This window comes from Delphinus delphis, chromosome 10, assembly GCF_949987515.2.
Source record: "Delphinus delphis chromosome 10, mDelDel1.2, whole genome shotgun sequence".
NCBI classification, from domain to species: Eukaryota; Metazoa; Chordata; class Mammalia; order Artiodactyla; family Delphinidae; genus Delphinus; species Delphinus delphis.
In genome coordinates, this window is record NC_082692.2 from 77,088,571 (window position 1) to 77,102,141 (window position 13,571).

The 13,571-nt window shown below is 45.2% G+C and overlaps 1 protein-coding gene across 15 annotated transcripts in view; it reads right to left on the reverse strand.

Moving 5' to 3' along the window:
• The window catches only part of CADPS (calcium dependent secretion activator), a 475,715-nt gene that overhangs the window by 195,694 nt on the left and 266,450 nt on the right, over window positions 1–13,571 (reverse strand). For all 15 annotated transcript variants that reach the window (XM_060022835.1, XM_060022832.1, XM_060022834.1 and 12 more), the window contains exon 7: window positions 42–153. In XM_060022835.1, the coding sequence (XP_059878818.1) occupies window positions 42–153 (112 nt within the window). The remainder of the gene's footprint in view (window positions 1–41; window positions 154–13,571) is intronic.

Consider the following 13,571-nt stretch of genomic DNA (forward strand, 5'->3'; position numbering starts at 1 on the left):
GCTTCTTGTGATGGAGAATCCTTGTGACGGGGATCACTTACCCGTCCCAGTTCCTTGTCCTCCAAGGCCAGGACTCCTGTGCTCTCTGTGAACAGCTTCACCTTCACGGCGGGCAGTGCATGGGTCGTAGAGAAGTCACCCTGGGTGCCCCAGCTGCAGACAGAATCAGAGAGGTCAGTGCTGAGACCTCCGCCTTGACAACGCTAAACTTAGCCCCGCCTTCTTCCTGGGTCGGGTGAATGCAGGGTTAACCCGAGGCATCGAGGCATTGAGGCATCGAGGCATGCTGGCTGTCACATCCCCCTCCCCTCCCAAGCTGCCAGAATGACAAAAAGTGTTAATTATCTTGTTAGGCAAATGCAAGACAGATGCTCAGAAAGTTGCCAGGGGTCTTCACAGAGCACTAGAAGGAATCACTTGGAATTAGCATGAAATCGAGTTGGTGAGAAATTTGCCCCGTGCATTTGCTATCCCTACAAACCATTCCAGGGTAACCACTAATATTTCCTTGCAGCCTTTCCAAGAATCCCTAGTTCTTGGAAACCGCTGTTCTAGATTTTGAGATGGAGCTTCCTTCGGCAGGAGCTAACACCTGACCTTACAATGAGACCTCAACAGTAGTGGGAAGGGAGGGAGCCCCATTTCCACTGGCATTCAAAGTTATGTTGAATAGAGCAATGGACGAAGCTTAGTTTAGCCCTGTTAAAGAGGAACAAAGGTCGAAGGATGTGATGTGGGAAACGCTCTTCCCCACTCACTGGTCTCTGGGAATCACAGTAGATCTCCCAAGAGGAGAGCCTGGCCCACCTAGCATCTGGGTAGAGTGCCAGTCTGAACTGACATGAGCCCCTGATGGGCCCCTCAGATGTGATCTTTTCATCATGATTCTTACAGAGCCATCTCCATCCACTCTGTACCAGAAATCAGCATGATCTTCAGGAAGTATCAACTGGATTCCTAAACCCTTCCACGGCACCTGCTCCACTGCACTGGGCACAATCCAGACCCCTTGGTATGGTCTCCCACTCATCCACTCGAGTGTCATGGGCCTCCTGATTGTGCTACCTCAGGGCTGTTGCATGCACGGTTCCTTCTGTTGGCAATGCTTCTCCCCACCCTTCTCTTCACCCGCTACCTCTCTGGGGCTCAGCCAGAGCTGAGAACATGTCCCTTGATCTCCCAGTATCAGTTTCGTTCCAGTGTTAAACTCTCTTGAACATACTGCTTAATTTTCTGTCCTAGCAATCACTGGATTTGTAATAATTGATGTACTTACATGATTGTTTAACAGCTAAATCCTCTAATATTCTGTAAGCTCCATAAGGGCATGGACTGTGTGTTTTGTTTATATTGCATTACCACAGTACTTAGCACACAGAAGACACTTAATAAATATTTGTTGAATAAATAAATTGTGCAAACATATATTCTTTTACAGAACTAGGAAACAGGAATAGATATAATTCTGTACAGAATTTTTTTTTTTATTTTGCCTACGTAATGGCCAATTTCCGTACTTCAAGTTACTCATTTGATATTATTTTTAATGACTATAATGTTACACCTGATGGATGCATAATTTATTTAACCATTGTTCTATTATTGAGATTGGGCTGGACATTACTTTTTAATTTCATCTCTGTTTATTTCCTTGGGAAGTGGAGAGTTAAATGGGAGATTGTTTCTTCGTTCATTTGTCAACAAACATGATGGTGCTCCTACAGTGCTGCAGGAACTGTGCTCATCATTGAAAACTTTCGAGTCTTGGGACATCTATTCCCAAAATGCTTTCCGCACAGCTGGTGACTATCCTCCTACCATCTGGGAAAAAGAGTGCAAATCACATGGCTTCTTGCCCACGCTGGGTGTCCCTATTCACTTTTTCTTCTGGCCAATTTAATCACTGCCGTTCTCATGGGCCTTTCCTTGATTAATAGCAGCCTTGACTATTTTACTCTGTGTTCATTGGCTGTTTGTATTTCCTCTTTTGTAAATGACGGAAGCCTGACTTCTAGTGTCAAGGTTGCACTCAATTGAATAAATCCCATTAACTAAACTCAAAGACCTGAGGACTCTAGACTGTGGGTAAGAGAGCACCAGAAGGAGATAAGGAGGTGCCCAGCTCCATGGGGATCCAAGTGTGCAAGAACCACTGATAGAGCACAACAGTCGCAAGAGAGAAAGGGAGAGGACACGGAGAGGACATGAGACAGGGCGAGAAGCAACAGGTTTCAAACACAACAGCGAAAGGTGAGATGTACACGTGGAAGCTCCTAATTTTGGACATCAGCCACAGCAGCAAGCTCTTAGGACAGGGGAACCCTTGTCCTAGCAAAGGCAACGTGACAAGGCATACGGTTTTGAACCCAGCATTCTTAGTTCAAATCCTGATGAGTCACTTCCAAACTGCAGAAGTTAATTAACATCCCTGAACTTCAGTTTCCTGAGCTATAAAATAATATCATTTCACAGAATAGTTATAAAGAGTAAATAGCACCAGGCTTGGAACAGCATAAGAGTCCCCCAGATTTTGGCTACCTTCCCTTCCCCAAATGAGGATACACAAGACGTATTCTAGTAACAGTGATAATCACTTATATTTTGCGTTATCCATTCAACACATATTTATTAAGCACCTACTGAGTATCTGACGCTTCGCTGGGCAAGCAAGATGGACATTACCCTTCCTATTACACAGGGTAAGAGGTAAAACAGTTCATATTGTACCCATTTCACAGATGAGAAAACTGAGAAAGAACCTCAAGACCTTGTCCATTTTATTCCAGTGAACGGTGATCAAGCTGGGCTGGAACACAAATCTCTTAATTCCCAGTTTATAGCTCTTGCTGCTATTACTGTCATGCGTATCAATAACACGCATGACCAATGATTAACAATTTTGGCAAAAAACATGATCATTACTTTACTGTTCATGGTTAATTGTGCTATGAATCTCTTTGGGCATTTTTCATGCTTGGTCATGGAGATAAGGAAGATTCCTGGCAGAAACAAAGAGAGTTCTGGAATGAGATGCTCTAACACTAATCCATGAAGAGGCCTTGATCGCAGGTCCCTGGGAATTCCCCACACTGGATCCCTGGGACACCGTCCTTGAAACTGGTTTATAGGGATTTTCTGGCCTGTTCAGTGGGCACGAACCCAGTCTGCCTGAACCCCTGCGGCTACCCAAGGATGCTCAGCTCATAATGCGTTCAACATGACTCAGACCGTGGGGCAGGGCGAGGTCTCTGAGACCCCATCAGCTGGATGGAGTTGAAGCCACTGGAGGCTGCCCTGACAACCCCTGTGCATTTGGACAGTGAGTTGCTTTTCCCTTCCACCAGGCCTGCAGCTGTGTTCTTGGCTTCCTACCATGACCCTTGGCTCACCTCAAGTTGCTAGGTCGCTACTGAATCCCAATTTATCCACCAGATTTCAAGATGGCTACTTGGCCCAGCGGAGCAGGCCAAAAAAGAAAGTCTAATCAGGACCAGCTATGTCATTCTCAGGGCCCAGTGCAAAACGAAAATGTGGGCTCCTTGTTCAAAAAGCAGGAAAAAGTGCCATTCAAGATACTAAAATACAGTGTTTTCCTTTCTCTGAGGATTTCCTCTGCTCAAACACATGCTCATTATTCCATCAGACCCCACTTAACTGACTCGAGCTCAAAGATCAAATAATTAAGAATGTCAAGACGGCAACGCGGAGCATGAAACCAAATGGTCTGAGTGTGGGACCTGTGCGGCCCCAGCGGTCGCAAGCTCGTGAATCGGGCTCTGAGCCCAAGGCCACCCAGTCTGTTTAGCGTGGCCAGAGGATGGGCCGTGCAGGGGGGGTCGCTACAGTCACAGGACTCTGTGAAACCCCTCCTGCCTTCTTTGGGTCAATGCTTCCTATTCATAGGGGCCCCAGGGAGATTTAGTTATGAGCACTTTCCCTGCCCCTGTCCCCTTTGGGAAAAAAATCATGAAAACGTCCACTTTTTGTCTTTTTCCGGCCATGCATGGAAAGACCTGACTATAACAAAAACAGCTAATATTTTTTCAGCGCTTCCTATCTGCCAGGCACACAGTCCCATCTCCAAAATGTTAGATGGTCATACGTGTATTTTGTCCTTTTAAGCCCTCTTGGCTATCCTGTGAAATGCTTATAACTATCACCCCCATAGTTACCGATGAGGAAACTGAGGCTCAGAGAGCAGGTTAGTCATGTGTCCAAGGTCACAGGGAGCAAATGGCAAATCTGACTCCACAACCCAAACTCTTAGCCATGCCGCCATGTTGCCTTGCTCCCAAATACCACAACTTGCTCCTCTGTGTCTGGATCCAGTGAGTAACAATTACCTACGGAACTCAACTGGAAAGTTCTGTTTCAAAACGGATGAGACTCTGGGCTGCTCTAGATTTATTTCACACGCTCAATGTACTTCACAGAGCGCTACGTAACCTGCAGACAAATCAGTCCGCGGTGGAACCTTGGCCTTTTGGTGGAGCCGCGTAATGATAAATGGATCTATTTCTCACTGTCGCCTTCTTCTCTGCTCATGTCTTTTCCTTTGCTGAGCACTGGCTGTGGCTATTTAAATGAGTATCTCTTTTAAAAGTTTCCCAGGACTGAAATAAAATTCTGCTTTGATTTGAAAAGACCGGAGGTTGATAGTATTTATGGCAAGGAGCAGTTGGGAAGGTTAACTAACTTCTCTCTGAACATACAGTACCTAAAGTCAAGTGGGTGAGGTGTCTCACTTCCCTGATCTTATCATATCTGCTACTACACTCACACTGTACAGCTAGCTCACAAAAGCACTAAAAATAGTCACCAATTATCCAGTGCTTATGGTTTGCCAGGCCCTGGGCTGAGGGCTTTTCATGGGTTATCTCATTTAATCCTTCTGACAGTTCTGCAAGATATATCCTGATGATCCCCACTTTATCAATGGAGAAACTAGGACTTGGAGAGGTTAAGTAACTGGGCCAGGGTTTCAAACTATCACAGAGCTGGGCTTCAAACTCAGAGTTTCTGACCTGAAAGCCCATGCATTAAACCGTAGAGCTTTGCTGCTTCTCCGTAACTCATCACACAGTATTAGAGTGTAGTGTGACAATCATCTGTGTGTGTAACTGGCTCTCTCTCTAGATGGTTAATACCCTGGGGCAAGGAGCATAGTGTGTGCGTGTGTGTGTGTGTGTGTGTGTGTGTGTGTGTGTTAAATCTACTGTACCAAGCACAGGGCGGCACACAATAAATATTTGTTTAATGACTAGGAAGATGTGACTAATTCAGAATACTCATGTCGCCAGATTCAGGGGATTGTGGAGAGATGCCACACAGGGAATATCCAAGAGTGTGACTGCCCCCTTTAAGCCAAAGTGAGGGTTTATCTCCTTGAGGATCAGATGTTTTGTCAGAGCACACCAACGCTCTGAAGTGTACAGAGTGGCTGGCAGCATGAAGAGGGGACCGAGACGACATAGCAGCAAGGACGGCATTCTGAGGAGCAGGGCGTAGGTCTTTGAAGGTCAAGGAGTGGTTAGCTCATGAGGCCAAGAGCTGGAAGAAATGTGGATGCCGACAGTATGATGTTGGAAAGCACCACTGAGTTACAAAATGAACTACTGTTATTATTTTTGGTCTTTTCAACCAGAAGCAACACAGGCACAGACTATGGAAATGCAGTCACCCACAGTGGCACCTCCAAAAATGAAGGAACATGTAATGACACATGTGTGCTCATTCCAAATCAAATACCTTTTGCAAGAGGCTGGAGAACAAAGAGAAGAACAGTCCAGCTGACGAACCTACATGTGCACATGGTGTTGGATGAAGCTCTGACTTCCACTGCTGAGGGCTCAGACCTCTACTATGCCCTGCATTTGGAAAACACTTCCTGAATGTCTACGACGTGCAAATCACTGTGTTAGGTGCTGCTGTGGACCCAAAGATGCATGAGATATCAGCGCTGCCCTTATGGATGTGATATTCTACTTAGGGTGATGTCAGGTCCAGAAATGATAACAGTTGTTAGGTGTGAGCTGAAGCCTTGGCTTTCACATCTGTAACTGGGGATAAGAATAGTACTGACCCCAGAGAGTCAATGGAAGGATAAGTAGGAGATAAACTACTGCACATACAGTGTTCAACACAATACCCAGCACGTGGAAAGCACCAAAGAAAGTAAGTCTTTCATTTTAGGATTATAGACCAGGGGTTGGTAAACTAAGGTCTGAGTCAAGTGTGGCTGACTACTTGCTTATGTATGGCTGATGAACTAAGAATGGTTTTTTTACATTTTTAAGTGGCTGAAAATAATTAAAAGAAGAGTAATATTTTGGGACACATGAAAATTACATGAAATTCAAATTTCAATGTCCATCAATAAAGTTTTATTAGGACACAGCTACGTCCATCTATTTATTGATACAAATCGCCTTTTGCACTTCAAAAGCAGAGGTGAGCAGTTACGACAGAGACCTTATGGCCAACAAGCCTCAATTATTTACTTTCTGGTCCTTTACTGAAAACGCCTGCTGACCCCTGCTATATACACAGTTAAATCGCCGGCTCACGGGAGTACTTTTATTTTCATTAGCAGATGAGAAGTACGTATGCTCACCAGAGCGCAGTCACAAAGATAAACTGTAAACATGCACTTACAAGGAGAGCTCACCCCATGGCGATTCAATGTGCTGCTCTAAATTCTCCCTGGAGCTCTTGCTAGCACTCTTGGTGTACTGGAAAACTGGGGACTGCGTATCACAGCATTTCAGACACGTGGTGCCCAAATGCTGCTTCCAGATCCACTTGAGCTGGCTGACTCATTCAGTCACACTACATCATTATTAATATCAAATAATAAACAAGAGTAACAGACAATTCATATTTGGGGGAGGGTGTAGGTGATTTTTAAAGTCACAGCACATTATTTCTCCGAACCTGTTCCACAGAGCCACTGCTTTGAAAGGGAATACTTTGATCTGGGGGAGAAAATAAGGGAGAGGGGTGTGCTTGGGTGGAGGGAGGGAGAAATCTACGGGCAAAGCAACCTTCTACTGTGTTTGGCGAGCATCTGCTCCATTTCAGTCACATCTCTGTTTACTATTTAAAGCCTCTTATTTGCAGAAGCCTCCTCAGACCATATGTTATCAACAAATGTTGCTAATCAAATACACACAGTAATTTTCATCAGAATTTCCCCCACCCCCCCTCATGAACAAAAAACAAACATTTGCCACAAAGGGAATATACCTCCCAAAATGACAGTAAACATCCACTGCAAACCTTTGACAACAGAGTGATATTTACGCATGCGTATGTGACTAGGCCAAGAACACATCCACTTCGGGCAAATAAGGACCCTTGGAGAACTGGATTTTGTGCAGTTTGGTGTTGGGGGATGATGTCATTAGTTGCCATGGCGATGCTCAGCATAAGGTCATCATTCATGCCACGGAGACTGGATTTGCGTTTATTCAAGGTATATGGCTCATGCGAGCTGGGTGTTAGATTGGTGTGGTTCGTAAAACTAACCTCCAGCTTTAACAAGGGAGAAGTGTCATTTCGGGGAAGGAAAGTCCCTTGGTCCCATTGCTAAGAGGGAAAGTTAGTCATTGCCTGGAGACAACCGCATTAAAATCTGTTGGCCTGCCTTTCAGGCAGACGGCATGATATTCCACACCAAGCGAATCAATTGTACCATCGCAGTGTGTTTCATGCAAACTCATGGATAGGATGTGATTCGGGCCCTTTAATGTACTAGAAAAGCTAAACGACCTCTTATCTACGTAAATGAGGCGCTTGCTTTGTAAAAATTGGGTTGTCTGGGAGGCGGAGGGATGGAGGCGCCAATCTGCCTATCTGACATTTCCACTGGAATAGCTCCTCTCCAGGAAATCGGAAATCAAATGTGTTCAAACCTCAGCTTTAGTGTTCTCCCTGCACATCTGTTCCTCTCAGGTTTTCCCAGCTTAGTCACAGGAACTGCCAACCACCCAGAAAAGAAAGGTTAGAAGTACCAGGAAGAGGGTGGGTGGTATATTTACGTAGCGTGGACAGTCAGAGCTTTACCAAGAAGCAATTAGCACGGGTACTCTGTATGTGGTTTCTTGTTTGTCTCCTCCTACTAGAATGTAAACTCCTCAAGGGCAGGGATCTGTGTCTGTTTCCCTTCTATGTCTGAGGATGGCTGTATCCCCAGCACCTAGGGCAGTGCCTGTCACATGGCACAAGTCCAACAAGCATTTACTGAAGAAATGAATTCAATGAATTGTGATTTTCTCCACAGACGTATGCACATTTGGAGATGAGATTCAAGTTGAAAGCGAAATTGAACCACGGTGGCTTCTCCTGGACTTACATTCTTTGGCATGGTTAAAGAGGAAGTACAGGAACATTCTATACTATAAACTTTATAAGGGCAGGGACCAAGCCCACCACTGTTGTAGTCCAACGTTTAGCTCTGCCCAGTACAGAAGAAGCACTTGATAAATGCCTGTTGAATGAAGGCCAGAGGAGATCAAATATAGGAGATTTGTGCCTCAATCCTAATTTTCTCATTAGCTATGCGACCTTGGACAAACCACTGGTAGGGTCTCAATTTACTTATCTCTATAATAGGGGTAGGGAGGCAAATATATTGATATTTTCTGTCCTAAAGACAAAAGCCTGGGTATTTGATTTCTAGCATTTCCTTTTGGTTCCTTCTTAGAGTTTTCATCACTCAGCTTATATTACCCTTCTGTTCTTATATGTTGTCTACTTTTTTTTTTTTTTGCCATTAGATACCTTAACATATTAATCATAGTTGATTTAAATTCCCAGTCTGGTAATTCCAACATCTCTACCATACCTGTCTCTTCAAACTGCGTTTTTTGTCTTTTCATCACTTTTGTTGGAAGTGACATGCGGGGCAAATGGAACCCCTTATGGTTCCAGGAGCAATTTCTTCTCCCAGTTCTCTGTTCCAGGAGGCTATGATTCTCTGTATCCGTTTGTCTATCTCTCTAAATCTGTGGGCAGCGGTTTGCCCTGTGACCTAAAATTCTCTGATGGATCTAAGAAGAGTTGCTGATTTTCCATTTGTTCAGCCTTTTTCTTGTTGTAAGGACAAAAACCACGCCTTCCAAGCTCTTTACATGCCAGACCGGAAACCAGAAATCCCCTGGAGCCTGGACTTGTCAAGATCCTATCCAGCTCTGAGAGCTTAGACTCTATTCTTCACTGGAGGTTGACTCATAAGAATCTATATAGATGGTCAAGAAGAAAATCTAAATGGGAAACCCAAGGTTGGAGCTAAGTAATAGAATGGGGATTCTATTACTTAGAATGGGGATTCTATTACTTAGAATGGGGATTCTATTACTTAGTGTGGGATTAGGGTGCATGGGGTGGGGTGTGGTGCTTGTACAGTGGGTGGGGTGGGCCTGGGATTGGGCATCACGGGGTACATCATGAAGATGACAGCACCTCATGTGGCTTGACAGGGTTGCCTTCGCTGGAATGGAGTTTATAGCTTGGCCTAAAGACATCCTCTGTCATTATGAAAGGCGGTGAGTTTTTGTCATTGGAAATGATGGCTGTCTCCCCATTCTGAGGTTCTCCTGCATCTCCATCACCTAGCTGCCTTCCTCTAACCATCTGTTTATTCCAAGTTCCTAAGGACCGTTAGAGAAAAGGAATTGTTCACTGCATGGTGGACATCAAAAAGGCACTCGCAGGAGGTTGCTGGGGACACATTCATTCACTTTCTTCTCTCTGTGACTCAGCCAACCAACGCCTGTTTAATTTCCCCCACTGGGCTTTTTCCTATAATTGTTCTTGTAACCTGAGCCTCGTTATTAGTGTTGCAACCTGTGATTTTCATAAACAACTAGGAGGTGCTCTAGTTGACTGTGTCTTTAGAACTTCAACCTGCCTTAGGACACCTCACAGGCTCTAGAAAGCTCACGGTATACAGTCAGAGAGGCTATCCCTGTCAGGAAACCTGGCCAGGGCAATTACAGAATGCAACGCAAACCCCTTCGCATTCCAGCCAGTTCTACTAAGAGCATGAACCAAATGAGGAGGAACAACTGGGGGACACAGAGCAACAGACTCAGAGTTGACAGGAGCCCTGAAGATCACTGTGGCCAAGCTCCTCATTTACAAATGAGGAAGCTGGTGCAGTGGGGATGAATTTTGGAGTCAGCCTGTTTAATTTTTATCATTTCACAGCTTTATTTTCTCAGACAAATGTATTAGCCTCTCAGATCTCAGTTTTCATGTTTATGAAATGGGCACATTAACAGCATCTACCTTATAGGGCTTTCTATCTGCCTGTCCCCCAATTAAATGACAGAAGCACTGAGTACAATGTAAGTTCTTAACAAAGGGCAGCGTGCATTATCCAGGGGGGTTCAGGATTAAGGGAGCAGGCTCGGGAGTCTAGCAGCCTGGATTCTACATCCAGCTGTGCCACTGTCTACCCGAGTGATTTTAAGCAGCTGACTGAATGTCTTGTGGCCTCTATTTTCTTACCTCTAAAATGGGACGCTAATAGTGCTTCCCTCTTAGCATACCTCTTGTTAGAATTCGGTGTGAAAATGCTACCCAGCCTGGTCATCAATAAAGCCCTCCGTAACTATTCAGGACATCTGAGAGATACAGAACAACTTAGTCCAGGTGCCAGCACTAGAATCAGACATCAAGATGTGAGCTGACCTTGTAAGTGTTTTCAAAACCATCTGAGTAGTGGCTTTTGTGTTTTCTCAGTCTGGGTAAAATCAAATTGGGACTTGAATTTGGGTTGATTTTTTGGGGCAGCTATGGCAAAGGGGTAAGAGCTGAGAACTCATTCTCACTGTCTTAAGACTTCCTTCTCTCAAAGTGCCTGAAACAATTCCTCTCACCCCCATCCTGCCTCTCATCCTTCACTGGCCTTTTCTTGACCCTGGCGGGTATATCAGAGTATTACTCAAAGAGATTCACCTTCTCCTGCCTTCTCCAGGAGAAAAGTTTTCTTCCTGCCCCACTGGTATTAGCCTTGTCCATGTGACTACTTGCTTTGGTCTCCTTCTGGGCAGAGCACATATAATCCCCAAATTTGACTTTGAAATTACCGAGGTGGCTTTCCTCGGCCAGTGGGGTATTAGCAGATGTGATGGAAGCAGAGGCTTGAAATGTGCTTGAATGCTCGGGCTTCTTCTCCTGAGCCTCTGTCATCACCAACAGCAGAACTTCGTCCAGGTAGCTGTGGATCCTTCAGCCTGGATCCCACAATGGTCTACATGGAGCAGGGCTGAGCCCAAGCCACCGTGCGGAGCCAAGGCCAACCAGACCCACCGCGTGCAGCACAGCCACCTAGCCGAGCCTGGCCTGAGCCAGCCAACCCCCAACCGATTTGCAGGTAAGTGAATGAAATAAATGACTGTGGTTTTAAGCCACCGAGTTTTGAGACAGACTGTTACACAGCAATAACTAACTGATACAGTGCCTTTAGCTGGTGCCTAATCACATCATCCTGGTGCTACTCCATATGGTGTAGATTGGTCTGGAGCCCTGAGCTAGAAGAGCACATACTGGAGAGCTCAGACCCATCTCACAGTCCTTTCATATTTTTAAAAAGTCTATTGTAGTCACACAATAAACACCCGCCTAATAACCTTGTTGGTTTGAAAAAATAGTTCCCAGCTCATATGTCTTCATAAAACAACCTCCCTGTTTGCCAGTGTCAAATGAGGCAGTTTCTCCACAGTGTAAGAACTGGACTCAGGCCTGAGTGTGCTGGTGAAGGCTGCCACAGGAACTGTCTAGGTCCCCTAAAGAGCAAGAGGGTCAACACCTCCTAAGGCCAAGGCCAGAAGCCAGTGTCTCTCACACCGCCTGTGGTCAAGTGCTCCCAGGGGGAGCCCTAACCACATCAAAGGCGTTCCAGATGAAGCCTCCCACATGGAAGGTGATGAGCACTAAGCCAACCTCGGCAACACTTGAGCGCCCCCAACATTTGTGGTTCTGTCTGAATGGGCATCCAAGCTGTGATGGGCACACAGAGGCAGCCCTTGGGGGGTTCAGGGATGGCCACTCAGAGCTTTGGCTGCCCTCCAAGCAGCCAGCCCCCTCCTGTGAGACCTCCCAGTTGCCTTTGACAGAGGGGATTATAGGAGCTGTTGTTGGTTTTGCTTTCTTGGGCTGGGTTCCCACCATCCCACAGAGAGGGATCCCTGAGGACCCTGTTGTGAGCTAAGCTTGTCTCTTCCCCCAAGGACTGGCTGGTGGATTTGTTCTTTTTTCTCTCTGTTTCACATTTGCGAGAAACCGCTGGGAGTGGCCATGAATGCCAGGAGTCTCAAAGGGAAATGGTGAACGGGCCAGCTGGCCCAATGTCCTTCGGTAAGAACTGAGGTGTTGTCTTAGAGCATCGGGGAAATTGCTCTCTAGACCAAGTGCGATGGCATAGGCCCAATGTGGAGCCAGAAAGTTGTTCTTGAAAAGTGACAAATCTCAGTTCTAGAGAAATATCACCGTCACTCAACCAGTCCATGGTATACCAACGCCATCTTAGTGGGGTGAAAACATCTGGCTCTCCTTGGGCTGACCACAGGGGTCCTCCACAGGGCCCGGCTACATTTACTTTGGGACTCCCACGCACATAATATTAAACACACTAAAAGGACTCCTCCAGACCAACTTGTAAAAAAAAGTATAAAAAACTGGATGAAAGTTGAAGTGAATTGTCATCAACTACTGGATATAGGTTAAATTTAAGAGACATGTAATTCAATTTTTTTTTTTGATTTTGCAACTATCTTTACTTTAGAGTTAAAACATTTCCAGGGGAGGGATGTAATGATTATTGTGTAGGTATTAACACATTTTTGACCAGAGATGTATTACGGCTACAGGTGTTACTTTCTGCAAAAATCCTCCAGTCAATAATGTGTTAACGTACTGTGTGTACATAATGATGTCATCGTTATTATGCAGCACTTAGGAGCTGGAGCTCTGAAATCAGACACACCTCAGTTTCTTGTTGTCAGGTATTAAAGTAGATACAGATACGGCAGACCACTAACCAGCTGTGTGACCTTGGGTAAGTCTCCTAACCGCTCTGAGCCTCAAATTTCCCATCTGTAAATGGGACCGTAACAATGTCTACCTCTTTGGGGTGCTGAGAGGATTAAACAAGACAATGAATGTCAAGGGCTCAGCATAGTGTCAGGTACCTTTGAGAGTCCTCAGGAAATCTTGGTTGGTTTGTAATTTAGGACGCTAATTAGGCAAGAATGTACAGAATGGATTTGAGTATGAACAGGCCAAGGGACATGTAATAGTTTAGACGCCACAAGATAAAGGTCTCAGAATCATGAGTTGGAGGGAGGATGGGTGAGGTACTAAAAACAGAGATTTCTAGGCCCCAATATCAACTGTGCAAACATTTATATAGAGAGGAGTCTGTCCAGGAGAGTTTATTTTTAAAGATCTTCCTTGGTGATTCTGCTGCTTGGCTATGTTTGTGAACTACTACGGAGCCTACAGTCTTTAGCTGAGTGCTACATGAACAGCGAACAGGACTGCAGCAAATACTTTAAGGTTCACAA